Source organism: Watersipora subatra, chromosome 1 (genome assembly GCF_963576615.1).
Source record: "Watersipora subatra chromosome 1, tzWatSuba1.1, whole genome shotgun sequence".
NCBI lineage: Eukaryota > Metazoa > Bryozoa > Gymnolaemata > Cheilostomatida > Watersiporidae > Watersipora > Watersipora subatra.
This window is the reverse complement of record NC_088708.1, coordinates 32,743,796-32,768,785: the sequence shown is the minus strand read 5'-3', so window position 1 is coordinate 32,768,785 and position 24,990 is coordinate 32,743,796. Positions and strand designations below refer to the sequence as shown.

The window sequence follows — 24,990 nt, the reverse complement described above, 5'->3', positions numbered from 1 at the left end:
TTCGACTAAAAGTATCGCGTTCATCGAAGTCAATAATACTGTACTGCGTATATGTTTACGTAAGTGGAACGTAACCAGAGAATTAGAAACTGAGCGTAGTAACAAAAAGTTGTGACAGTGGTTTACTAAACTATTTTGTCAACAACATTATTAAAAGATTGCGAAAAGAAGAATTTATTATCAAAACATTTATCTGATTCAAATTAAATTTAAAACAAATATAAAAACATATTTAATTATTTTTAACAATATTTTACCAATGTGTACCAAAATATTAATAAACTTGTTTTATCCAGAATTTCGAAACTTTGCAGCGACTAATGAGAGTGCCTAGCAAGCTCCCGTATAACTAGCGTTTCCTTTTCCGCGGGTAGCGTTTTAGAATTTTCGTTGTCTACGTCAAATCCCTCCTATCGCTTTCAGTTTTTACTAGTCGTATTTGCTTGGTAAGTTATTGCTTTTAATTAACTGTTAAAAGCTACATCATTTATACTACCAAACGTGTATTAATGTAATTAGTTGATTAACTATGCTATAACTGTTTGTTGGTGTTTTAGTATTCGATATCAGTCGCCAGAAAAATTTCTTTAGTGCTTGGTAGCAAAATATATTCTTGTTTGATCTTGTGAACAACCACTGATTGTAATAGTATTAGTTAATTGTACGTTATCTTTAATAATTGTGATCTTGCCAGACAGCCTACAACAGCCTCAGTTGGAGCGTGCGTAATGTACAAGTACATTAAAAACACGAACTTAATTTAGATTCTGATCACGCCTCGCATATGGTTCTCCCTGGCCTGGCCCTTGTATTCCTGATATTCATATATGCATATCCTACGATGCATGACCTACGAGTCATGCATGTTCATGACAGCAATAAAGTTCAATTGGATCTTTGTTAATGTTTGTAACATACCATTTTGCTGAATCCCAGACATTAATTTCTCAAACTTAGTTTCAAACGGCCAAAAGCCTTTCCATGGTGAGCTTAACATGTTGTTAGTTCAGTAAAAAAGACTAAGATAATATAGGGGATAGGATCAAAGGTTATGAGCCTTAACTAGCGCCAATATCACCATACTCTAATATAGTCTACTAACTCAAAATATCTCGTAACATGCTGAAATGCTATTCCTATGTTAACCTTAGAGACTGGTGATAGCAATAGCAAATCACTGGTCATCACGTGATTACAGCAAGTGTTAAATTGTAACTAGCAATGCTCACTCACATTCCCTTATAGAGAAATAATTATGGAGTAATTATGGACTGAATGGGAATGATTGGCCCAGTTTGAATAATTTAAAAAGATAGTTGCAGGAGTAGAAAAAAGAATTTGGTATTATATTTTAGTGTGAGGTCATTAATTTTTTTCCAAAAGTGTTATAACATCCAGTTAGCAAATGACTTTTAAACACTGTACATGTAGACTTTCCAAACTGGCGTAATTTGTTCCTAAACATTTTATATCTGGTTAAACCATAAATTGTTCATTTTATCAACCAAGTTAATGTCCTAAATAAGTTCATACACATATCATCAGACATTATTTATCACGGTTTACCCACAAGCAGTCATTATTTTCCTTACCTTCAGTTTTTCATTAAAGCAGGTGAAACAACCAACTCAAATGTCAACTATATTCATCAACCAAGGTTTGCCTAAGCCATCATTTGTGTGTTAAAAAATATCATGACTCTTTTTGCGACGAATTTTTAAAGAAAAGCACCCCAAAGCATTTTTAATTCATCTCAAATTGCCTGATTTTATAGACTACCATCTAACAAGGATGTAATTCCTGAATTGAGAATAAAGTCGCACCTCGACACACGAAGGTAATCCTTTCCGATATTTGTTTAGTATATAAAAACTGTTGTATGCTGGAACAAATATTCTTATAACAATACATTGTATTTTTATGTAGTATTTGCACATTTGGGAGACAACTTTCTGCTTGCAACACTATTCTTTTTGACGCCAAGGATCAGTCAGTCTTTGCCAAAAATGTTCGTTTTTCAAAAGTAGGCTACTTGAAGCCTGTGGAGTGAATAGCTACCGGATGCTATGACCGGACATACCAGCTATCATTACTCTGGAGTAGACAGTCGCCAGACACTCTGGCCAGACAGCCTACTCCACAATTGCTGGATTGCTCTACTACATATCTAGCAATCTTGTTTCCACCTGAGGTCTTATCTAAGCCTGAGGGCTAGGAATGAGTGCGGAATAAGTTTTTCTGGTTCTTGAGCTCAATTCATAATAGAACGTATTGAACAAGGCAACCCGAACACCCATTTTTAGTGGTGACAACATAAAACCAGAATTATGTGTAATATACTTTATTAATAGCTGCTACAACAAGAAGATTTGTACCTAGTCTTTCTAATTATGAGCATTGCACATTTTGGAACAATTGAATCATGATAAATAAGAGAGCAAGTAACAGGGAAAGCGAATCCAAAATTTATAAAGGCGATCATCACATTTAGTTTGCTATAGCATTAAAACATGTTATATAAAACTATGTACACAACTAAATGTGAAAACCTAAATTATATGTTAAAACTAAATTAATAATATAAATAGTCAGTAAAAAGGTATGATATTATTGGTACTTAAACTAGGAGATTCATGAACAGAAGTGTTGGCTCAACAATGAATAGGTTTTTTGTAGAGTGAATAATAAAAATACGCTGATTTTTTCAGCTTTTGCAAAACGGTAACGTTTTGGGGAAATTTTGGACAGTTCATGTTGGAAATTACTACATACCGGTATGTCGAGACAAAATCAAATGCTCAAATTTCATTTTGTATTAAAAAAGTTCAACAAAAATTTTTTCATAAGTTGTTACTCCAAACATTCCTGTTAGGATAGTGTTAAAAAAGGTGTATAAAAAGCGAAGGTGTATAAAAGCAAAGTATATTCAATTTGCTAAAACTAGTGGAAAAAGCAACTTTCAAGTTACAGTGGTGCGCAAAGTGAACTTGACCCTTTGTTGGAAAACTAAATTCTCATTTACAACATTGCTACTCATTGTGAATTAAGTCAATAGCCATAAATTATATATTAAATCGATCCTCATTGTGTCTTGATTTCAAGTATGTAAACCAAGCAGCAGTAAAATCATGTTTTTGAATGAGTATGTGCAAATTCTTAGCATTTCCTTTTTATGGTTGAAAAAACAATCTGTACAGATATGATCACACCTGGTGCGTTGTCATCTTGAAACAGCCAATCATTCATTTTGTCCCTGATGGTTGGCCTCAGTTTCTTTTCTAGAACATTGATGTATACGTAAATTTTAGAAACAATAAATCATCTCATAAAACCTGGTGATATGTAATCCAATCATTTTTATTACACTGTTTCAAGAAACTTTCAAGTTTGATTTGTGCGCATCTTACACATTATTGAATGGGATATTCAAAATCTTGACAAGATTTTGAATCTGTTTGTTTACTACTTATAAAGACGGGTACAACAAATTATGAATAAGTTTGGGAAATTTGTTCAATGAATTGAGAGGGTTCAGTTTATTTTTCACCCCACTGTAAATTAGTTTAGCTTTTTCATGGATTATCTTTTAATCATTTGTCATGTCTCTGCACCTGCAGTAGAGTAGGTCAATAATCAGTATTGATATTATTATTATTGCTGCTATCAAATTGGCTAGCTGAAAACTGCAGTTACAATATATTATTGCCATCTGTTTTTGTATCTAATGTTTTTGTAAAGTCTTGTTTAGGATGAACATAATGTTAGTGAAGAAAATAAGTTTTATAAATGGTATTTTCAATTGATGGTATTTTATTATTATTATTGCAATGCTAAGGATTTTTAGAATGCAGTAAAGATTGGACGTAAGATCACCCTTGGCATATTCATTTTTTAGTATTTGACCTAAAATTTGAGCAAATATTTTCCGCAATAGCAGTTTCTAACATACATACTGTGTAATATCTGCAGTTTCTAACATACGTACTGTGTAATATCTGCAGTTTCTAACATACGTACTGTGTAATATCTACAGTTTCTAACATATGTACTGTGTAATATCTGCAGTTTCTAACATACGTACTGTGTAATATCTGCAGTTTCTAACATACGTACTGTGTAATATCTACAGTTTCTAACATATGTACTGTGTAATATCTGCAGTTTCTAACATACGTACTGTGTAATATCTGCAGTTTCTAACATACGTACTGTGTAATATCTGCAGTTTCTCAAAACATCAGTTTTAAAGTCAGTGTCTGTGTGCAGTTCTTGAGATAATTTGGTTCAGCATCCGTCAACTAATGTTAAACTGCGCTTCATATCGTCCATGTTGAGTTTTCAAGTCATAAGAAAACTTGTGTGAGAGGTAGTAGTTGTGGAAGGCGGTAATACTTTTCTGATAGTTGAAACAACAACAAATGACTGGATGATGTACCTCTGTCTGTTGTCACAAGTCAAATTATATTGTTCCAGCTATTTCCAGTCAGCACTGCTTATTTTTACTCTACTTTTTGTTGTTTTTATCGTTTGTTTTTTCTCCATTTTCAGTTGCAATAGAAAAAAATTATGTAAATGTTTGGCGGTTTATTCTTCTAAGAACAGTCAAGTAATAAATATGTTTGGTTGACAGAGTTTGGTTTTGGAATCAAAACATGAAAAGCCACTGCATATATTTCATTTACTTCTTTAATTTTTTACATTACTTCTGCAGATAGGGATGTCATTGGTGAATGGTAGAACTATAATTATCGACGTAGAGTGTTGTCAATAGTAAATCCTGTTTGTATGTATTTAATATAAACATATTTTATCCTTTATAGCTAGTTTTGTTTTGTCCTCAGTTATTATTTGCTCTATTGAAAATATTTTGGGAGTATATTCATGTTTTTTATTAGTCTTGCCCCCTAGTACATCTGCATTTTGTACAAAAAGAGTTTGCGCTACATGTGGTTGAATGACCAAACATACCTTTTGGTAAAATTGCCTAAAGGTGTTAGGTACATGTTAACTACCTGTGATGCTCTTGATTATTGTGAATTTTTGGTTACATTGTAACTAGAAGTGTATAGGATAGTCGCCTTAATTTTTCAAGATTGCCTCTAAATAGTCTAATTTACAAATGTTTAAATATTTTAGTTAACTTATGTACAAATTAAACTTATTATTGTCTATTATGCTGGTGTTTCTTATTTCTTTTTTATTTATACCATAGAATTGTTTAATCTATGCTATCACCCATTCAGGTATCTTCCTACTGAATCCATGTCGAGCCCATAGCAACCCCTATCATACACATGGCTCGTGTTACAAGGTTTCTTCCAGCTATTGCTGCTTGGTCTTTAACCATTGGGCTGACAGGAATATTTTTTGCTTTCCCGTGAGTATTTGTTTGAAAAAGAAAATATCGGTGTTTGTGGTGACCACCCATTATGTATTAGATAGGTATACCGTCATTGTTTTTTTTATGTTTTATTTTTAGAATAGACAATGTTAAAATCGTTTGTTCATCAGTATGCTAGTTATTAATGCAATATTTAAAACCTCAAGTCTTTTTGTGATTATATGATCTAATTGAGATTCCTGTCATGGCTCAAATACATTATCAAAGAATTTTGTCGTTCATTGACTTAACGACAAGAAATGCCCACTCAATAACAGCTGTTTATATGTAAGCAGCTTAGCGGGCAAGGGTTTTAAAAGCAGCAACTAAATTGAAAAAAATATCTAGGATTATGCAAAACCAAACTTAAATCAAGATTTTCACGCAAGAAATATCAAAACCAACTCGGCTTATATGTGTGCAAGGTTAAGAAACTAAACTTCAAGTATGATACAGAGTACAAGACACTAAAAATTGCAAATCTTGCTCCAGTCACATGAAAAGAATGCTGCTTGCGCACATACAAAAATTTTCCATGTCGGGTTTGTGCTTTTTTAACAACAGGTGTGAGATAACACCTCAGCGTAGGTATTCACATAGCTACTATCTGCTCAGTCGCGTCAAATGAGGCCAACTGAATGCATGTGCGCAACACTTACAGTAGGATACATCAGATATTTTTTAGCTCATAGATGCAAACAAATTAAAAAAAAGTTATTGCAAATCAACATCAGTATTAGTGTAAACCCGCGCCTACTTATTGCATGTATGTATATATACAAAGCCAGTGGACAAACCAGAAATGATTAAACAGTATTGTTCTACAAATTTAAGGAACAGTAATAAATTAATGATTAAGAATGGAGGTCTACTTTTCTTCTTCAGTTGCTACCAGTTTCATATATGCCGTGTTCACTAGGTTTTTTAAAGTGGTTCAACTCTACACCACAGCATGCTAAAAATGGATGCATGAAACTACCAGAAACTCAAAAAGATTAAAAGATAACCCTTAATACATAGTCATTCATTATATATTGATGGCGATATATATAAACTAACCTTTTCCAATAGTAGCATATAGCTTGTAGGTTTGGGTATTTTATGCATGAATACCTGTAATATAGTGTTGAATCAGCCAGTAAGAATTCAGACAATCTTCTGTTGGTTTTGTAGAGGTCAATGCTTATGGAAGGGCAATATCGGCCTCCTTATATATGATCTCATCCTCTTCTTTGTCGTTCTTTCAAATTTCATCATGGCGACTGTTGTGGATCCTGGCAAATATCCGAGAGGCAAGTGAAAAAAATGCCATCATCTCCTCATTAAATTCTTTTATGTTACGGTGAAAACTTCCGAATAATAAAAAAGTTTAACCTTATTAGCTCTTTAGTGCAACGCATTCGACAGAGCCTTATGTTTTCATTTATTATTTAGTCAAAAGCGTTTGACGCTTCATCCTTCTCATTCATAAAAACTCTATGTGACTCAAAAAGATTTTAAATGCTAGTCACATTTACTAATTTGGTTAAGATAGTGATCATAAGTTGTCATCATGTGCAAACCTACCTCAATATTGTTCCTATAATTCATGATTACCAACACAAATACTAAATCAATTTTTAAGAAGTACCAATAGCAATGCATAGTTGCAAATAATGCCTTTATTTGCATACAAAAGCAGCACAGTCAAGATATTTAGAAGTGAGGCACTAAGTTTGGCGATTCTTGTAACTGCCGGAATCATAAAGAGAATAAGTGTCACTTGCAATTGCACCAAAGTCGAGGGAAACTTGCCTAAAATTATGGTTCATCTTAGGTGAACCAATACAAAGCATCACAAATAAGTTTTCTGTTCTTTTGCCTAAGCTCTCCTTGTTTCCTCTTTTAAATAATTTCATAAAAAGTGTATGTTTCTACACATTAACTATTTGCCGACTTCTGAAAAGCATTGAAGTCGAATCATATTTAATTACAGTTAGTCATCAGCCAAGCGATCCGATTGTGAGAAAACAACTGTTAGGTCTAGTATATGTACTATACACTCAGTTGCAAAATAAACTTGAACAGGTTTGATGAGCGCAGCGGTGAACTGTGCTACTTCATGTTCTCATCTCCCCCTATATCAATTAGATCAATAAATGAGTTAAAGCGATATGAGGAACGGTTCCGAGTGGCAAGGTTTTTTGATGCTAAATGTGCCAGGGCGATTTTCTTATCAGGAAAATTCATGACCCATACATCACGCGCTTTTGAAATGTTTTGTATTAGCCCAGTTTTCCAGCCACTTTCTGAATGTGTCACAAATATATAGCGAATGATTGTGAACAATATTAACAATCTTTTTATATTACTTTAAAAAGAGGGGATAACTCAATGTATAATACAGTCGTGATTTAGATGCTTGGCCAACTCAAGTTGCCACTTGCTCACACCCATAATTCTTCAGCTCTACTCCCTCATATGTTGCGAATTTGCCTATTGGCCCCAATTTTCAGGTTTTGGGGCTAGATTGCTTAAATTCTTAAACGGACCTGTAACTTTGCAGACACACCTTTCAAGTTCAATGTGGACTGGCCAAGAGATACTCGCTATACGTCTTTCTTTTCTAATAGAGTAGTATTTCATTTCCTTGATCTTTGCTCTCTTTTGGATATTTGTAGCTACAGAAGATCAGTCTGTGGATGATCAAAGAGCTCCTTTGCACAAAACTGTTGACATAAATGGGGTCAATGTGCGCATGAAGTGGTGCACAACCTGCCTCTTTTACAGACCTCCGCGGTGTTCACATTGCAGCGTCTGTGATTATTGCATAGATGTAAGCATTCACTTAGCAAATGTCGTGGTGTTTTTCCATAGCAGTTGCTAATGAATGCATTTATTTTTTGGTTGTTTAGCTTTGAAATCATGATGGCGTTAGGCTTATCATGCGAGTTAGCCAGTTTTGAAGGTCCAGAAAGCTAATTTGTGGTGAGGGCACTTCGTTTTTATCCGATAGTGACTAAAGGGGGCAACAACTATATTTTTAATGCCGATTGTATAACCCTTGGGGAGCTTGAGTCGTGTATTTTGAAAAATTCTCTGCCACATCTGATCATCCATCAGTATTGACGCCTACGATAGCTTTCTATGATTAGTTTCTTTCATCCCATAGACCTTGCTTTGGTGAATTGAGTGTTTGTACGTGTAGGTCGAAGTAACAGCTTTCATTACATTGGTGAATAATGTAGTTCATATCTAGCACAAGTTGCATTAAACTAAGTCTCTGCAGTCTTGCAGTACCTAACTGACATTCTCTTAGTCTCTTGTTCTGACCAACACGCAGAAATGTGACCCACATGAATATGATATATAACTATATATGATTGTATATATACATGTATATGCATAGTATCAGCAGTTGTAAGATATCCTCAAGCAGCTTTCACGTGGCTTCATCTAAAAGGCTACATCGTAAATTGACTCAGAAAACTCACCTTCCATTGTAGAGGTTCGACCATCATTGTCCTTGGGTGAATAACTGCATCGGCTCAAGGAATTACAGATACTTCTTTACCTTCCTCATCTCTTTGACTCTGCACATGTTTAGCGTTCTAGCCCTTTCCTCATTCTGTCTCTACCATAGTCTCAATGGCAAAACGTATAACCTGCCCGGACCAATTATCACGTATCCTTTTAGTTTCAAGTAGAAACTCCCCAATTTTGTGAAAATGTTTTTTATGTGTGTACTGGTATGTCTGTCAAAGTGATAACTTACGATGCTTCCTCTCTATAAAAATGAATTATTTTCTATTAACCTGCGGATGCTTTGCTGTTGATGCCATATTGTTGATAGTTTATATTAGCAATGGCGGATGCTTTGCTGTTGATGCCATATTGTTGATAGCTTATAGTAGCAATGGCGCTATGAATTTTTATTTATGGTCGGGCAAATCGATCGCAGGTATTTGGACATTTCAAGTCTGGCTGCATGCAAATCGGCTAAGAAGCATAGAAAGATAGTACATTGCGATTTTATTTACTTTTGTAAGCATGATTCAAATGAAATTCCGTGCAGTTCTCTAGTACCTAAATATTCTATATCGTTTGACCCGCGGTAAGTGGGTCTGTTCTAAACAGAACAGGTATGTTTGGTAATTATCCTTAATTTGCTCACCTCAGAACTATTTTAGTCATATTGGTAGTGCTGCTCCTAATCCCTGTCACCGGTCTGCTCGGTTTCCACGTGTTCTTGATTTCCAAAGGACGTACTACTAATGAACAGGTAATTATACAATCTTTAAAAATTTCCTGTACCACCCAATGGTTTTAACCATGTCCACTGGTCGTCAGTGCTTGCATTACCATCAGCTTTGCTCACAGCGTCATACAGCTTTTGCATTTGGATAGGTTACAGGTAAATTCAAAGCTGGCGTTAACCCATTCACAAGAAGCTGTAACACAAACTGGCTGATGTTATTCTTTGGTCCAAGACTTCCCAGGTGCTGTTGTTAACATTATCACTTGAGTGCATGACGTTTTGGATAGATGGTAGTTGCTTTTGATAGTTGGGTGTGACAACTCCTAATTTTTATGATTTGGTTTATCCCAAAATATTGTTGAGTTGGGGTATATTTATATAGTACATCATTTAAACAGTTAAATAAAATATTTTAATTTTTAACTTAACCTATCTCTCTTTGGCGGTTCTTTTCTAGGTTGTTGGGAAGGAAAGAAAAAAAAGTATTGTTTGAAAATGTAGGGTTGATGATGGAGCAAGGAGTAGTGATCAGAGAAGGAGAGGTCTCAGTTGAACAGGTGCACGTATCAACCGAATCTCCTAATAATAATGGCATACCTGCTGGCAGAGTTCATCTGTATTCAAAGGTAAGACCTGACAGTGGCAGCAAGCTTTAAGTGCACATCCAGTTTATTCGACAAGACTTAGTCTATTCATCACATGATTAGTTAGCCTGTCATGACAAACTGTTGTTTTTGCGGAGTTGTCCCCCGTCGAGCGGGCGAACAACAACAGTTTTTCACAAGATGTACTGCACCTGATGCATTAGCCTGTCTTGACAAACTGTTGTTTTTGCGGAGTTGTTCCCCCGTCGAGCGGGCGAGCAACACAACAGCTTGTCACAAGGCATATTGCACCTGATGCATCAGCTGCACTGAAAGGGAGTTGTTCTCTTCCGTCTATGCGGCTTGACTGCGATGTTATGGCGGTTGCTTCATTGGTAATCATAACGGATTTTGCGCAAGAATTTTATGTACAAAAAAATAAAATTACAACGTTTAACAAAAGGCCAGTCTTTGCTGTAAACGTTCTTAGAATTTGAAAATAAAATAAAATCCATAAGAACAAATAAAACTGACTGATACAAAAATAGAAATAAAACTGACTGAGCGCACAAATAACGAAATGTTTAGTCGCTCTTGTTGCTTAAGTTCTCAAGTTCTACTAAAGTTTACCGCAGAGACTGGTCGCTGGTTAAACATTGTAATCTTATTTTTTCTACATAAATTTTTGCACGAAATTCGTTATGATTACCTATGGAGAGACCGCCAAAACATCGCAACCAAGCCGCATAGACGGAAGAGAACAACTCCCTATAAGTACAGCTGATGCATCAGGTGCAGTACATCTTGTGACAAGCTGTTGTGTTGCTCGACGGGGGAACAACTCTTCAAAAACAACAGTTTGTCAAGGCAGGCTACTGATGCATCAGCTGCACTTATAGGGAGTTGTTCTCTTCCGTCTATGCGGTTTGGTTGCGATGTTGTCGGTCGTTCCATTGGTAATCATAACAGATTTTGTGCAAAAATTTATGTAGAAAAAAATAAGATTACAACGTTTAACCAGCGACCAGTCTCTGCGGTAAACTTTAGTAGAACTTTAGAACTTAGGCAACAACAGCGACTAAACATGTCGTAATTTGTTCGCTCAGTCAATTTAATTTCTATTTTTGTATCAGTCAGTTTAATTTGTTCTTATTGATTCTATTTGTATTTTATATTCAAGTTCTACTAAAGTTTACCACCGAGACTGGTCGCTGGTTAAGCGTTGTATTCTTATTTTTTTCTACATAAATTTTTGCGCGAAATCTGTTATGATTACCAATGGAGCGACCGACATAACATCGCAACCAAGCCGCATAGACGGAAGAGAACAACTCCCTATAAGTGCAGCTGATGCATCAGGTGCAGTACGTCTTGTGACAAGCTGTTGTGTTGCTCGCCCGCTCGACGGGGACAATTCCGCAAAAACAACAGTTTGTCAAGACAGGCTAATGATTAGTTGGCTTACGGGATCTGCTGTCTCACATCATATAAACAGTATCAGTCAGTGGGTCATTATGCTAAAACAACTGTAGGTAGGTAGCAGAGACTAGGTTTGTTCACCTTTCCCCTATTCAAGCCTTTAGTGTTATAGTATAGTACTGTTGTTGTTTTCATGCATTTCGCAATTGCAGTTACAGAGTGCCAATGCGGTAGAAGACACACGGAGCATAACTAGCAGCATCGTATCAGAGATGAGGGTGAGCAAATTCACGCGTACCTCGTCTATGAATAATTTGCTACCGGAGGATCAGCTTTCAGTGATGGAGACTTCGACAAGTCTTCCTAGTGACGGAGCGCTTCCTCCTAAAGACGGCAAGCGGTGCAGCACTTCCTCAAGCAACCGTAACAGTGCTGAAAATCATTCGCATAATGGACCATTTGTTTCATCTCAGCACAGCTCTTCAACGGAGCTGTCACACATACAGACAGGCCCTTCTGCTAGCTGAAGGAGGTACGATGTAATACAGACCTTATACATTGGTTATTATAAGTAATGAAAGAGCTTTTTATAGCATTGTAAATTAGCTGAACTTAGAACTAATTAAGATTCTTTCATATTATGTACACATTTTTATCATTGCAATTGCTTGTTTAGTTCACCTACTAGTCAGTTACTAAGTGATGCCATATTGAATCTGCAATCTCTTTTTTATTTTATCAAAGCTTTCTATATAAGTTGGTCATCTGCTGTTAAAATAATTGCTTCATGTATACATCCAGTATCAGCACCACATAAAAGGTTTCTAAGAAGCACAGGCTAATTGGTATAAAAGAGTTATTATTACGCTAAAGGCATTGATCCAAAATTTCCCAAATCAAGCCGCTTCTGTGACTCTGTATTTTTAGAAAAGTCAACATCCAGTTAGTGCAGACATGCAAATACGTTCAACTGGAATTCACTAGGCAAATTTGGCTGACTAGCTATGTGCAATGTACACAAAGTTTACAACATATACCGACTAGGTATTCACAAAAGAAAATAACTTAAATACATCGATGTATAGCAATTCATTCCAATCTAGCCAGGCTGAAGCATTAGTTCCATGTTTCAATTACGATTGAATTTCATGCTGATATTGCGCATTGCTGAGTGGCTAAAGTGTAATACCAGGAAGAACCCAAACAAACTGCTAACCCTTCATGAAGAGCCTAAACAAACATTTTGTGCAATAGAAACGAAAGTCATTTCCAGTGCCAAATATAGTTACTAGGGAATCGAGTAACAGAGTCCTTTGCAGTGCCATACATAGCTACGAGTCTATCAAGAAAAAGATGAATGTTAGTGACAAAACACGCTTCAATAACTTTTGGTTTGACAAGTCAGGGACAAAAAATGTGCTCATTTTAACAAGAACAATGATTTACCTGTGAATACATTTTGAAGTATAAGCAACACATATAATCATACAGCCCTTGAAAGCGCAGAAAGGTATGTTCAATCAGAATGCACACATTCCAATTTAACATACCTTCGAGCTAGTACTGAATTAACGAATACAGCCAATGGCAGTGAATAACATTGCCAAATCGGGAGTGGTGTGCTCATGATTAGCAACAGTGACGGCATTAATGCAGAGGAATAATCCCTTACATGGTATTGAGGGAGTGGCAGGTGAGAAGTAAACAGGGATCACTGGACTTGAACACTACTTAGAATAAGCAAAAGAATGATCGAATGACTGACAAAATTTTCCACTTATAAAGATGCTAACCTAAAATAAATGTGGAGTACACATTTGACTAAGAACAACCATCAACTATGAGAGGGCACCAGTACAGGTTTCCGGTTCTACGACCTTTAAACATTCATTTGCAAACTCTAAAAACAAAGGTTCTTGCATAGCTTTCTCCATTGCTTTCGCAGGATTTGTGCTCTTGCTGAGAGCTGTGAGATAGTCCCTCATATGTTTATTGTGTAGTAACTTCTCCAGCTCTTCACTTTCGGAAAGTTTTTGTAAGTTCGATAGGGGAACACGATCTCCAAGCTCCTCTACTTGCGCATCTACAAACCATAATGGACTATTGCTTTACTAAAGGCATTAAAACAGATAAAATAGCAGAAGTGTCGATTAGGCGAAAATTTTGTGGTCAGTGAAATTATGACTTGTCCCAACAAATCTTTAAATCACAAGGCTAACTTCAACTAGTAAAGAACAATACCACTGCCAACGACTGTACGTAGAGATGGAGGAAGCTGAAAAACTACTTTCCATAAAAAATTTTACAATTAGTACAGAGATGCTCAAAAGTTGTGTTGTGTGTGCCACATGCAATATGAAAACTGTAACAGCCTGCTCAGATAAACATAATATTATAACACGTTCCACTCTACCCTACATTGTCATTTAAACCATTTCATAGTATCTACTGTAATATTATCTCAAAATACTAACTTGTTTTAAAGAAATAAATTAAGAAAGGTAACAAGATATTTTCAAAATCACAAAAGAATTTCAATAGTGCAACAAAGGTCAATACTGCATGTACTAAGGATGAAAGATAAGTTGTATTTTTCCATAGAAGGTTTACACATGCTAACATGATATTAGCATCACTTTATGTACGAGTTTCATATTAGCTAACTAAAAAGTGTTTGCAGCGAGGTTATGGGACCCGATAAAAACGCATGGTGCCCACCAACCGTTAGACAATTGCGGCCACACACATACATGAACAAGTAATGCACGAGTGCATTTAACCAATAACATACATACCATCAACTAGACCAGCTGTTGATTCAGAGGAGCATCTATCCAACCGCTGATCTATAACTTTACCTATGGCAACCCGCTCACTCTTAGCTTCACAACTAGTCACCTTATGTTCCTTGTAGCATCCGAGTGAGCAGCTGAAAAAAGTAGCCAGGAGGAAACTGATAACAGCACAAATCATGTAACAACTAGGGGAAGGCATCAGGTCTAGTCTTTATGATTGATTACATCATGCATCTAGTTTTAATTTGCTCTCAACTTTATTTCACATAAACCTAGTTGATATATGTCCTAGCTTCTATAACATCTACTACCTCAGCTCTATAGACCTAGTTAATATATATGTCCTAGCTTTTATAACATCTACTACCTCACCTCTATAGACCTAGTTAATATATATGTCCTAGCTTCTATAACATCTACTACCTCACCTCTATAGACCCAGTTAATATATATGTCCTAGCTTTTATAACATCTACTACCTCACCTCTATAGACCCAGTTAATATATATGTCCTAGCTTTTATAACATCTACTACCTCACCTCTATAGACCCAGTTAAAATATATGTCCAAGCTTCTATAACATCTACTACCTCACCTCTATAGACCTAGTTAATATATATGTCCTAGCTTTTATAACCTCTACTACCTCACCTCTATAGACCTAGTTAATCTATATGTCCAAGCTTCTATAACATCTACTACCTCACCTCTATAGACCTAGTTAATATATATGTCCTAGCTTTTATAACCTCTACTACCTCACCTCTATAGACCTAGTTAATCTATATGTCCAAGCTTCTATAACATCTACTACCTACTTTGCATCAATATAAACTGAGCTGAATGATGTGAAACTATAACAGCAACCTACTAATAAATGTTGCACTTGGGGCATTTGTATTTCTTCTCAACCTTGGAACACACCTGACACAAAGTCTTCTGCTCAGAACATGTCTCCATTTCTGCTGGAAGAATGAGTAGTTTATAAGGGAGAATATCAACACTACATCAAAAAACATTATGAACTTAAATCACCAAATGCAAGACAGTAGAAAAGACAGACACCTTGTTCCATGTCTATTCACTAAATATCAGATGAGAGAAAATAAGCCGAACTTGATATGTGTGTACAACCAAACCTCTTCTTACGATTGCCTTAAAGCACATAAATTACGTAATTTTTTTATTGTATATTTCAATACATCAGAGTCTTGGCTTTCGAATGAGCTATTGTTTGCCATGGTGAGACAACATTGGTTGGTGTTTATAGGATTTCCCCAGAGCTCCACAGCGAAAGGTTTACTGGCATAGTCTCGAAAATTGTGACGTCACAATTCTCATATTCGTTGTTATGTGCTCTTACCGCTTATTTATCAATTACGAAAGTGACGATAATGACACTTGTGGCAGGCGAAGGTAAGACAACTCCAGAGAATGAATAAAGATGACAAAGGAATCAGTGTCATTAGTTCTCCATGTACATATTATTTCTATGATAAGTACCTCAGACTCCAAGAACCATACTATATTTTCCCGATGATATTATGCACTAGCTCTTTATTTTTAATGCGATGTTAAGGGTGACGACTGAGACTAATTAATTTCAAGCATTGCGTGATCTCGCGAAAGTGCGATTGACATTTAGTCCTAGGGCCACGCAACCGCAGGTCATAATTTAATCGATGTGATTTCATTACCTTTATCAACGACAGTACATTTATTGAAGCATAATTAACCCAGAACATGTGTTTGTATTGGTCAGGTGTTAGCACGATCGCCGGCATTGTTGATTATCTAGAATCTTAGTTTATTATTAGCACTCTTCGGGTTTAACAGCACCGAATGTCACAGAAAAACGCAGCCTCAATGGCAGCGAAAGGGATCGACGACCTAAATCTAAATGAGAATTATGACGCCACATTTTGAGTACCTGAACGAAGTGCTTTTTTGCAGAACGTACTTTTGACACCCCGTTTTTCATTAGTTCTATTATTCTTTGTGTATTGAATATAGGCTCATTCGAAAGCCAAGACTCTGATGTATTGAAATATATAATAAAAAAATTATGTAATTTATGTGCTTTAACGTATACATTTTGCAATATATGACGCAAAATTTGAGCAAACAAATGATGATCAACCCAACATAAGAAATTATAAACTTGTCGACGTGGCGCAGCTTCATATACGAAAGTAGAAAGGCTGAAAGCGAAAATTAGAAAAAAATGCAAATGCTACAATAATAAAAAGTACATAAGCTGAGTTATTTTAGAATTCGCGATGCAAAGTAAATTACGTTGAAAATTTATATCTCCTTTCTCAATTCTCACATTGCCAAACAGACATTTTTGTTTGCCAGTCTTTAGGGGATGTAACACAAAACTTTTTCATTGATAAAATCTACCTAGCTCTTGCAATGCCCGCCTATCTTATTGTCTTATCTATTACTTAATCATTATAGGCATTTGAGCTGTAGAATAAATTAAATGAATTGCAGTATGTTTACCATTATCTTATCCAAAATACATTTTAACATACAGACAGTTCTCGATATGAAATAAACTCTCAAGTAAAGGTTTGACTGTATTTAGTAAGCCTGGATAGCAATTATTGAAAAGTAGGCAGCCTGGAAGACCTGTTTAATTAAGCCATCGTTTAGTGTTTATTCGCATATGAATTTTAAGACAATTTTCAGCCTGGTTAGCTAATAGGTTATTACTTAGGCGTATAATTGTATGAACTTAACAGATGGCATTGTGCATTTTACGTATGTTACAAACTTCAAGTCGCGTTTTTTTAAATGATGCTTGATCAGCCAATGGGTATTTGCTTTGCCAATGCTTTTTGAAGCACACGGTAGGCTTACATGTGTAGAGGCTGGTCATATTTAATCCCACGACCAAACACGAGCGAAGCGATTGTTTGGGAGCTTTATGATAAATGCATATGCGCATACAACTTCCGAAAAATTATCCGTCAATGGCCGTTACCAAACCCTTGTACCGAAATCTCATCAAAAAATTTAACCATTTTTGTGTAGAGTCGTTTAAGTATAATAATGATACAAAACACATATAAACATATTTAAATATGTTACCAAGTCTTTGAAAAGTTGAAGCAATATCCTAAAACTAACCCATCTGATCGGATTATACATAAATAGACAGATTAATTTGGCCTAAAATCGCCATTAAAACTTGACGAACCTTTTTTAATCAAAATTAGGACCGGCCAACGAAACGCCGATAAGGCCGTGCGACGGAGAGTGGAACCATTAAATCGTGCACATTTCACGAGAAAAACGTGCACATTTTACCAGTCTATGGCATTGTCCAATTGCCGAAGGTTTCTGTAATTAACGTAGAAGTACTAAAAAGTAATCGTTTCTTTTTTGCCGATTCTACCAGACTCTGACATTTTTGACACTTATAATGAGTACTTTGGTATTCCAACTGATGTCCAAAGCAGTGAAAGTAAAGGAAATGACGATGATATTTTTCTAACGATTCTTATAAGATTATTACAATACTTAATTATAAGAATAATTATTCGATTTTATAAGATTTAGTTATAAGAATAATCATTCGTATTTACAAGATCGAAGTATATAGTGACCGATGGTGTACAATATGTTAAAATCTAAATACCAGCTAAAATCTGTTTAGATTTTTAAATTCAGCATAATTTTTTTAGATATAAATACAGAAATCTAGATCAATATCACAACTTCCTGATATTGGTTGCTATGACCAATGATATACAGCCCCCCCAGCCTGTGTATATTACACAGAAGCTTGCCATTTTACTTCTAATATTGCATATTGCGTTTCTCCTATTGCAGGGAAGAAATATAGACACATAATCTTTTCCTTTCATTATTGCTGTTTGTTGTACATAATAACACCCAGTACATCACAACTACCATTGCAGCTACCATTGCAGTTTTCCTATTGCACTGCAGTGCCATTTGACTGCTAATATTGCATTTCTCAACCGGCAGTACCCTTTCTTTTTCCATTATCACTTTGGTCGAGGGCTGTATGACAAGGGAATTTTTAGTAAATAATATAGCCTAATAAGCACATCAAAAGGCAAAATATTGAATATTGGACAAATTTACAATGCAAGAATAATTTACATATAATTGAAATACAAGATTTTACGTCGTTCATAAAGACACAGCACATTATCATAATTCATTAAAATATTCGCATTCATTAAAGCCAAGACGAATAAAAATCCATAATATTTCCGTATTGGCGATAAATTTTGGGTTGTTTATAGCAATTATATGTATTCAAACAGATTGATAGTATAACAGTCTTGCGTGTGCTGTTACATGTACACACAGACCTGCCAACCCAAGAGTGGGGCAATGCGTGAGATTTGGTTTTGGGGCAATTGATGTATCAATGATAGTATATACAGACCTGCCAACCCAAGAGTGGGGCAATGCGTGAGGTTTGGTTTTGGGGCAATTGATGTATCAATGATAGTATATATAAAATTGTGAAAATTGGGGCAAAAATCTCACGCATTTTTTCTTTAGGGTGATTGCGTGAGTCTCACGCCCAACGCGTGAGAGTTGGCAGGTATGCGTACACATCCTACCTCAAAATATACCTTGCTTTGCGAAGATATTGGTCTACACAATTTTTTTAATTTTGTAAAAACTTTTGTCAAACCATAAACTTCAAGTTCTAAACAATAAGTAATGGTGAGAACTTGAGAACAATGACATATGTAGTCATTATGAGATTACCCACGACACTGAGCATTGAGTGATTTCACTCGCGCATTGTGGCAGTGAATATGTTCTAAACAAAGACGTAATGATTGTGAAAAACGAACGCAATCGCTGTCTTTACGTACACTTGTTTCAGTCAAAATTCCACAACCTCAGATTATGATGTACATGTATGGCTACGTCTCTTTTAGCTCCTATTTTTCACCACGTGGTACATCTGTAAACTAGGTAGCTATATACTAACTCGCGCGATGCCCACGGGAAGTCCCCGGTACTGTACAAAGCAGTGTCGTATAGTTTCACAGAGTCCCGTGACCAAAAGCCGGAAACAAAAACGTCCGATTCCAAACAAACCCGATCGACATACTGATCTATAATGGAATATTCATACCTCACTCTCAATACCGCTCTTTTTTGCATTTACTTTACGTTTTTACAAAAACGTTGTTAGCACCTTTTTGTAGGAAATTTTGTTTTCTTTCAAATGGTTCATGATACAACAATCAATTTCAAAATGACTGCTAATGGTAGTAATTCTTGTTGGTTAGTGTTGCGGCATCTCCATTATAACTTATATAAAACAATAGTGGGCGCGGCTTGTTTGCTTGAAGCCGTGCGAGCTTCGATATGCGCATCCGTTAGCAGCAAACTCTGTGAAGTTATTCAGCTCTGTACTGTCAGAGTCATATAGCTTTAAAAAGTCTCGCGACCAAAACCGGAAACAAAAACGTCCGATTCCAAACAAACTCGATCGACATACTGATCTATAATGGAATGTTCATACCTCACTCTCAATACCGCTCTTTTTTGCATTTACTTTACGTTTTTACAAAAACGTTGTTAGCACATTTTTGTAGGAAATTTTCTTTTCTTTCAAATGGTTCATGATACAACAATCAATTTCAAAATGACTGCTAATGGGAGTAGTTTTTGTTGATTGATGTTGCGACCTCTCCATTATAACTTATATAAAAATAGTAGGCGTGGCCTGTTTGTTTGGAATCGAGCGAGATCCCGTATACGCTTCTGTTAGTCGCGGGACTCTGTGAAACTATACGGCTCTGGTACAAAGTATGTACCGTATCTATTAGAAAAAGGGATAAAATCATAGACACGAATATTTTTGCAATGTGCGCAGGTAACGTCTAAAAAATACACTGCAGTGATACGTCAAAGGTATAACATTTTATTAGACGCCCATAATATCGAATTTGATCTGATTTTTGAATTATACCCTTCGGCTACCTTCAGTTTTCTGGAATAGACTAGTTCATAACGGCGACAGGCGCGTGTGACGAAAGACAGCGTTCGTAACATAGGCCTGTCATCTTGCGCAAACGCTTACGCTATTCTCCTAGCAACAGTTCGCAATGGCGGTATGTCCATAAGAAATAATTTTACAAAATGCACACGTTATAACTGAACAAGATGACGAGCAATAACAGCAAAGCCGTAGCTTTGGCTGCTAACAAGCCGTTACCGAGCGCTTATTACGATGGTTTAGGCCTGGTGACTAGAAGCGGTCGAAACAAACAAAACCCTGTGTTTCAGAAACTAGAACAAGAAATCGGCAGATATGTAAGCTATATGAAGTCTCGCTCTCAACCTGAATATCAGAAACCACACGAGGAATCCTTTTCTAGACCGTAAGTACGACATTTTAAATTTTTGCAATTTCTGTCAACTTGGTTCATGTAAAAAAATCATAAAAGCTGCAAGGATCTACTGATTAACATGTCGCTAATAAACTAACTTTTGTTAGTATCAGTAATTCAGCATCAAACGTTCTGACTTGAAATAAATTTTGGTAAATTCATGAAGTTTTTCACACTAGGTTAGTATTTAATGTATTAGCAGCTTTGTCAGCATAAGTTATACATCTATTACAATCTCAAACATGAAGACCGTTTGTCTCCAATGCAAAGTTCGAACTAACCTTTTCCCTCGTTGTGCACTTTTTTCTCTACATAATTACTCTAATATTCATATATCTAATGAGACACTCAAGTATTTTGATAAAATTGAATGAGTCGCCCATGAACTGGCTCTATGTCAGCTGGCTGCTTTCTAATCAGCAGCTGGATGCCAACTAATCTAGTAAGTAGTATCTAATAGTAGGCCTATTATAGTCATACAAGTACTAGTGAAGTATTACTTGCCTAGAAGCATTCTTGACTCTATTTTTATGAATGCCCGCTGTGACCACTAGTTTTTTCTGGTCTCTGTCTTGGAAACACTGAACAGTTCAATCAGATAGTTTGGTGGTTGGAAATGCTTTTCAAATTCCAATGCACCTGAGAGCACAAAATTAAATGTACTTATAGAAATTATTGTGGTCTGTACAACGAGGTTGTGCAGACTTCATGTACAACAAGGTTGTGCAGACTGGCAGTGCTAGCAGTGAAGCTGGCAGTGCCAACTTTTAGAAAGTCATGTAATTAGATCTGACTGACAAAACATGCAAGTTGGCAGTCTGAAGCAAGTTTTAGAATATGGTCCAGTCTAGCGATCTAAACAATATCACAAACACAATCATGCCATTCAAGCAGCAGCGGTTTGGAAACATACAGAATTTAAAGATTGGGAGAACCAATGGTCTGGAATGTCTGTTTTTAAAGTGACAGATTTGCGCTTGAAATAAAAATTGGATTTTAGCAATATTTGTCCGAGGTATAGGTGACTATGGCGCCTTACAGTGCCTCGCGTTGTGTGTTCGCAACTCGAGTTGTACAGCTCGAGTTGCTGTTCAAAGAACTCGGCCTGGGTTTTTGATGAACTCGAGTTGTGTTACTCAAAACTAACCCGGGTTTGTAAAAAAGCAAAGTGAGTAATTAGGGTGTCTCATTTACAGAACTGCATTTGCGCATATTGTATAAAATTTAATAATTGATTAATAACAATAATTTAAATATATATATACATATTTAAATTATATATATTGGCGATATTTGCGCATACTTATTTATATAAATATAAAGAGACAAAAACAATTGTAGAATATAAAAAGCAAACTAAAAAACAATCTATGTGGGAGCTGGGCCACTTCTTTTTCAAATGAAAAAAAGAGTTATCTTTCTAGAACCTGACAAGAAACAGAATGAACACCGAAAATAAACAAACATAGAAATTATGTCAACGACGTTTAATGATGCACCAAAAAAATTCCATATAAAAAATATAGCTAGAGAAAATGAAATGATGAGATGTTCTCAAGCCGAGTTGTTGAACCCGAGTTGCTGTTGAAAGAACTCGGCTTGGATTTTGATGAACTCGAGTTGTACAACTCGAGTTATATTTACAAACTTGAGTTGGTAAATATAACTCAAGTTGTACAACTCGAGTTGCAAACTCGGGACACTATAATTCACCATTAGCTCTGATTTTACAGTACATACATACATGTAGTTTAATTTCTATTAGCTAACGGGTGCCTACTGATGTACCATTGTTGATATGACCAGATCTACGGTTATGCTATGGTAATACCAATATATTGTACCTTACTTTTACAAAGTCGCGTTGCGTGTTCACAACTCGAGTTGTGCAACTCAAGTTGTGCAACTCAAGTTGTAAAACTCGAGTTGTGAACACGCAACGCGAGGCGCTGTAAGGTGCCATAAGGTGACAGTAAAGTGAACTATAAATTAAGGTGACACGGAAGTTGCAAAGGCGGCACCTAAATGCAGGCTGCATCAATTGTAATTATTTACTAAACTCTTCAGGAAGAAGTTGAATTGACACGAAAACAGCTGAAGTTCTGCAAGTGCAAGCTCAAAACGCTACATACACAGAGCGAATTTTTAAGAATTTGCTCAGATAGATCCTTCCAGTTGCCCACAAGGAACGCTGGGCACAACGCAGGGTGCACAGCGTGCCTGTAACTCCCAGGCAATCGATAGTCCGGCAGACCACCAATGAACTCTAGTCTTTCTGGTATTGGTAAATGATGACAGCCAAGGGAAGATGGCTAGTGAAACATTGAGAGGAATCTTTGGCTGCAAAGTGTAGTTGAATCAAGGCAGCAGACAGATATTAGAGACATTATGCCGACGGTTTTAACAACATGCTGTGGTTGAGCTGATGAGATCATTTCTTTGAGGAAAGCAGTAGATTGTTGTACTAACAAAGCATTTAACCGGTAGTAAAAAGTTCTGGTTATTACTGATGCTACAGCCATGGTAGTAAGCATTGCCTTAAATGAGCATGTGTTCAGTTATCTTGGACTCCATGAACAGACACATTTCTACCAAGCTGCCCAGTTTACACATAGCTGATTACAGAACTCTGTCAATCGGGGAGCATTGATCAATCAGGTACTTTATGTAGCATTCACAAGTTAATGGAATGGTAGAATGCAGAAAGACAGGAGATTTTCTGAGTGCTCTGTTACACAGATGCAGACTGAAGATGTGGAATGATTTACTGCTGTAGTTGATGCGAGCTCACAAGGAAACCTACTCCACTACTCCTACTACTTTTCTGATCAATTATAGCCTCATCAGCTTTCAGAAGAGATTGGCCTGCAACATGAGTTGTTCAGGTTTAGAGAAGATCAAGAGGTTTAGAGGCTTGAACAAGTACATGAGACAGATTGGTGACAAAAACTTGAAGTGTGCGTAAGTGACTAGAAAAGCTATTGCTGCTGGAGACATATTATAGCTTGAAAATAAATGGGGAAAAAGCAGAAACAACTTTAAGCTACAATCTAAGAAGTTTGATGACTTTTTTTGCTTTGTGACATCCTGTCCCAGTTACATATACAATGCCAAAGGTGAAGTCTTATCCAAAACAAGTTCTCACTGTGGCTGCCTGCCAAGAAGCATTGGAACAAGTGCCCCAACCTTGTTAAAGCACTGGAAGTAGCTTAACAGTCTCAAAAACTGTGCAATCAGCTCAGAATAATTGATCAAGCAGTTACCACCTCTACTTGAACAAACAAGAAATACTGATAAAATTGTTGCTCTACTAGCTGGCCATCAGCTCAAAAGAGATGCCAATATCTCAAAAAGGAGAGTTGCCAAATCTCCTTTTAGTAGTAGTAGTAATTAGTAGTAACAAATTAGTAGTAACTCCGGCTCACCGCTCTGTCCAAAAGTGACTGACCGAACTCTACCCTGCACACCGCTAAGAATTCAGTAGCATTTTCAGATTACGAGTGTTATTCAATCAAAACAAAAGGTTGGGGCAACATAAAAAAGTACACTTTAGCTTTGTCATGCAATGTCAATCCTCACAGCAAAATCTTTGAAACTATCAAAACAATGAATGCGAAACTACCAATTTTAGATTGCTAGACAATTACATGAATATTTGTAGATTCTGCTCTGCTTCAAATTATTCGGGCCCTGCCAATCAAGGACACCTGCTGAGTCTTGTCTTAATAAAGATGAAACAGTTGGGCTAAATTTTTCTCTCAACTCACGAAAAAAGCCTAGCTGCTCACAGAGTTTTTGAACCATAGATCCAAATATTTGCAAAACCAAAGGCCCACTACTAGTGAACGGAGTGTGTCGCTAAAGAGAACTAGTGAGCACACCTATGTGCTCACTAGGGCTGACTATGTGATTAGTACATGTGACTGCTGACTATGTGACAGCAAATGACTATGTGCTGTTTTTACAACAGCTGGATGCGAGCCGAATGCAAATGATTGGACCTTCATTAGTATTTATGTTATTATGCAATAGCATAAATATTGTACTGCTAGGACCGTTATCTCTCATATACATGTATTCATCTCCATATTTTTATACCTGTTGTCATTGTATTAGTCTGCGTATATTTCACATACTGTCTGTGACTGTGAATCTAGTACAAAAATAGGAGTT

At 36.2% G+C, this 24,990-nt stretch overlaps 3 protein-coding genes across 9 annotated transcripts in view; 2 read left to right on the top strand and 1 right to left on the bottom strand.

Moving 5' to 3' along the window:
• Positions 1-12: 12 nt before the first annotated feature.
• Positions 13-12,454, top strand: LOC137393536 (palmitoyltransferase ZDHHC5-A-like). Of its 4 annotated transcripts, XM_068080153.1 has the most exons (11): positions 352-446; positions 1,775-1,837; positions 5,244-5,377; positions 5,659-5,680; positions 6,573-6,672; positions 8,041-8,195; positions 8,866-9,044; positions 9,539-9,641; positions 9,767-9,858; positions 10,075-10,243; positions 11,833-12,454. In XM_068080153.1, the coding sequence occupies exons 3-11, from the start codon at positions 5,295-5,297 to the stop codon at positions 12,145-12,147; spliced, it is 1,218 nt and encodes a 405-aa protein (XP_067936254.1). In that variant the 5' UTR covers positions 352-446; positions 1,775-1,837; positions 5,244-5,294; the 3' UTR covers positions 12,148-12,454. The 4 variants fall into 4 exon arrangements, with proteins under 4 accessions (XP_067936237.1, XP_067936254.1, XP_067936229.1 ...); XM_068080136.1 differs by lacking the exons at positions 352-446; positions 5,659-5,680 and adding an exon at positions 13-59 and having other exon boundaries at positions 6,554-6,672; XM_068080128.1 differs by lacking the exon at positions 5,659-5,680 and having other exon boundaries at positions 6,554-6,672.
• On the bottom strand, positions 12,331-19,416 carry LOC137393559 (zinc finger HIT domain-containing protein 3-like). Of its 4 annotated transcripts, none has more exons than XM_068080175.1 (4): positions 19,288-19,416; positions 15,288-15,378; positions 14,416-14,549; positions 12,331-13,703 (listed from the first exon to the last, which is right to left on the bottom strand). In XM_068080175.1, exons 2-4 carry the CDS (start codon positions 15,374-15,376, stop codon positions 13,459-13,461), a joined length of 468 nt encoding a protein of 155 aa, XP_067936276.1. In that variant the 5' UTR covers positions 15,377-15,378; positions 19,288-19,416; the 3' UTR covers positions 12,331-13,458. The 4 variants fall into 4 exon arrangements, with proteins under 4 accessions (XP_067936276.1, XP_067936285.1, XP_067936293.1 ...); XM_068080184.1 differs by having other exon boundaries at positions 15,288-15,381; positions 19,288-19,358; XM_068080192.1 differs by having other exon boundaries at positions 19,314-19,343.
• A 1,174-nt stretch (positions 19,417-20,590) lies between these two features.
• The window catches only part of LOC137386756 (cilia- and flagella-associated protein 54-like), a 64,248-nt gene continuing 59,848 nt past the window's right edge, over positions 20,591-24,990 (top strand). The window contains exon 1 of the mRNA XM_068072891.1: positions 20,591-20,808. Coding sequence (XP_067928992.1) covers positions 20,591-20,808 — 218 coding nt within the window. The remainder of the gene's footprint in view (positions 20,809-24,990) is intronic.